Genomic DNA, 3,129 nt, shown 5'->3' on the forward strand with positions numbered 1-3,129 from the left:
AATATGAATTATGTGGCAGAGGACAGGCAAAATGTGAACTTGACAGGCTGCAACTATCTCCCAGGATCAGACACATGTGGCCCAATCCTATGTGCGAAGTAAACTTTTCTGCTGCATTACGTTCTAAATGGAGGTTTAGTCAATCTCTCTCTCTCTCTCTCTCTCTCTCTCTCTGTGTCTACTCTATAAATATGGGCGAATTGGAGGATATCATCATTTGTGCGAATAGTTCTTTAAGAGTTCCTAAGCATAACATTTATTTCACCTTTCGTTTGTGCGGAAGAAGAGAGTTGGCCATACGCATTGGCAAAGTCTTTGAATGGTGGGAACCATCGATCCCTTCTTGCACCATTCCTTTTCAGTTCTATTCCTCCTGAAAGAGAAAGTGCATGCTTCGCACCCGCTCTCCTCCTCCTCTCCTTCCCCCTTTGGCTCCTGCAAACAAGTCTGGTACCATCGCTGCCCTGGCCTCGACCCATCCATGTGAACTTCCCAGTTCTTCCCCCACCAAGGAGTAGGTCCACGTCAGTGTTGTTTCTTCAGTTATTCCATAATCTTGTCAGACGATCATGGACAAGAGGCAAGAAAAGATGAAGAGGAATGTATCTGAGAAGTCACTACTGATGCAAAAGCATAAGAAGAATAGTGATGACAATCAGAGCACGAATAAGAACAGGTTTCTGGTAATTATCAATGTCCTTGGGAGTACAGGACCAATAAGGTTTGTGGTGAAGAAGGATGATCTGGTCTCTGGGGTGATTCAGACTGCCTTGAAGACTTATGCCCGTGAAGGCCGTCTTCCGGTTCTCGGCACCGACGTCAACAACTTTATTCTCCATGATGCTGCAGATTATGCTGGTAATATATTCATATATCTAGCAGATTCAGATGGCGGATGATGCTATTGTCCTGATCAATGCTACTGTTTATAATCTCAAAATGTTCTCATATGTGCATTATGCAGATACATTTTTGTGTATTCTCTGGATTGCCATTGTAACAAATTGAGGAAAATAAATGTGAAGGCTTAATTTGGTTCTCTCAATTTTACTGCCTCTGTTCTCAAGAACAGAAATTCTGGACTGGCCTCCATCTTCTCGGAAGCAACCTAATATATTTATGTCTATCGGTCTTTATTTTTTCCTATCATTACGTTGTGCTTCACTTGGTATGTATTCGTGTTCGTAGTGGCGAGACTTTTTGTTTCTTTTGTGAATGTCGACTAACTCCTGCGATTTTTCAATTGTCAGCCTTGCACCCAGCGGAAGCCATAGGATCTCGAGAAGGAAGGAAATTCGTGCTGTGCAAGAAGCAGATTCAGCCACAGATGACAGAAGCCAGATCCGAGATGATATCGCGCAAGGGAAGTGGGAGCTGGAAGGCATGGCTCAACAAGAGCTTTAGTTTCAAATAACTATCCCAGTGAGGTGTCTCTATCTAGTATGCCATCTGTGAATGAACCATTAATGCCCTAATGCCATAGGCGACGGAGGGACATGAACTCATCGCAATTTCAAGCTCTTAAATTGTACGAAGGACCAGCCATGTATGGAATATATGTTTGCTTTTTATCATAAAGTTGTTGACTTGCGTGATTCCTCTTCCAAGTGCGAGTTCACCATGCAGAGAGAAATGATTGAACACATAGAATTCGGAGCTGGGCAAGAATATGATGAACCCAGAGAAACATATGACTGCGAAAATCATGACGGCATATGCGCAATGGCGCATGCATAATAGGGAAGTCCCAGCGTGCGACTGCGACAATCTACTGCATAAAGTGCTCCGGGTTACTTGGAACAGGCGGTCTCGGCCTAAATAGTTAGAGAGGTGGATTGATTAGTCGGACACTGGCGTCACGGACGGATGGCGTGTGAAACGTGGAAATAGCTTTGTCCTTGGCATTGTGAGAGCCAGAAACCAAAGAAATGTGATTGAAGGGTCTCTCTTTTCATCCTCTTCCTCTGCTTTCCCTTAAGTTTTCAGGCTTTGCAAACGTACAGAACGTCACTATCAGTCCGAACGAGCGTGGCTTGTGATTGGCATCGAACGTCGGTCGCATGTTTTTGTTCTTAAACATTTGTTGGATGTCGGAAGGAGATGAGACGAGAGTACCTAAATTCTGGGTGAATGGTGCAAACTCCCCCTTAGGATATATATTTAGCGAATCCACATACTTTCAATTTGGCGAAAGCAGTCTTCGTCCTAAATTTAAAAAATCTTTTAGATATTATTAAGATATCAATGATACTATGTGGTCTTACACGTGGCCGGATTTGTGTTTAGATTTGTGATATTTTATATTAGGCCGGGTTTTCTCTGATTTGGTTTGAGACTTATAAATAAGCCGTGGCTGTAACATCGAATTTAATCTATCTAATCGTTTCATCATTCTTCTTATTTTTTAAGTTGGGTATTAGAGTTAGGCGATTCTGGAAAAAACTTTTGAGTGCAACGCATCCATGAACTCGGTGCACACTTCCACCCATAAAGTGAAGAATCTTTCATCGAAAGTTTGATTTTGGAGTTGTTTACGGAATGGGTTCTTGGTTGATTAAGGAAATAAATTGTGAGTTCTGGAATTAAATTGCAGGGACAGGAAATTAGCATCAAGTGAATTCCCTATATTCTGTTGCAGTACAAAGGGTGTTCGGACAATTTGTCCTTAATTTTCATAGAAGAATCACGAGAGATTGGTTTTGTACTGCAACAGAATATAGGGAATGATAACTAGTGAGCAACACGTGTCTGGCAGGAGCTAAACCAGCGAAATTCGTTAGTCAACTTGACAGACGGATAAAAATTATCGCTTAAGAATAGAATAAAGACTGGACAAAAACAAAATAAAGTTTAAGATTCAAAAGCAGCTGCCAACCAAATGTCCGAGGCTAGAGTGTTCACCGCCTCAGATCAACAATATGCTAGCAGCAAGAAGTCTAATCATATCAGAATTAACCAGCGCAGTACAAGCCATTTAAAAGGCTCACGCCATATGAAAGAAAGTCTAATCACATCAGAACTAACCAGTGCAGCACAGGTCTATAGTTATCAAAATTTAACTGAGTCTAAGAATCTGTTTGTTTCACTGAAAATTTAATATTATTGGAAAGTGTTTTCCTAGTTAATTTT

General features: G+C 41.4%; 1 protein-coding gene across 1 annotated transcript; it reads left to right on the forward strand.

Annotated features, from left to right (window-relative positions):
* Positions 1-210: 210 nt before the first annotated feature.
* Positions 211-2,211, forward strand: LOC104422155. Its single transcript, XM_010034393.3, has 2 exons — positions 211-858; positions 1,251-2,211. Exons 1-2 carry the CDS (start codon positions 570-572, stop codon positions 1,412-1,414), a joined length of 453 nt encoding a protein of 150 aa, XP_010032695.2. The 5' UTR covers positions 211-569; the 3' UTR covers positions 1,415-2,211.
* Positions 2,212-3,129: the final 918 nt, after the last annotated feature.

Source organism: Eucalyptus grandis, chromosome 10 (genome assembly GCF_016545825.1).
Source record: "Eucalyptus grandis isolate ANBG69807.140 chromosome 10, ASM1654582v1, whole genome shotgun sequence".
Lineage (NCBI taxonomy): Eukaryota > Viridiplantae > Streptophyta > Magnoliopsida > Myrtales > Myrtaceae > Eucalyptus > Eucalyptus grandis.

What these genes read in the sequence shown, in the direction of transcription:
- LOC104422155 (XM_010034393.3), top strand. Translation starts at nt 570, where the DNA reads ATGGACAAGAGGCAAGAAAAGATGAAGAGGAATGTATCTGAGAAGTCA. An exon ending in TGATGCTGCAGATTATGCTG is followed by an intron (nt 859 to 1,250) that starts GTAATATATTCA and finishes TTCAATTGTCAG; the next exon opens with CCTTGCACCCAGCGGAAGCC.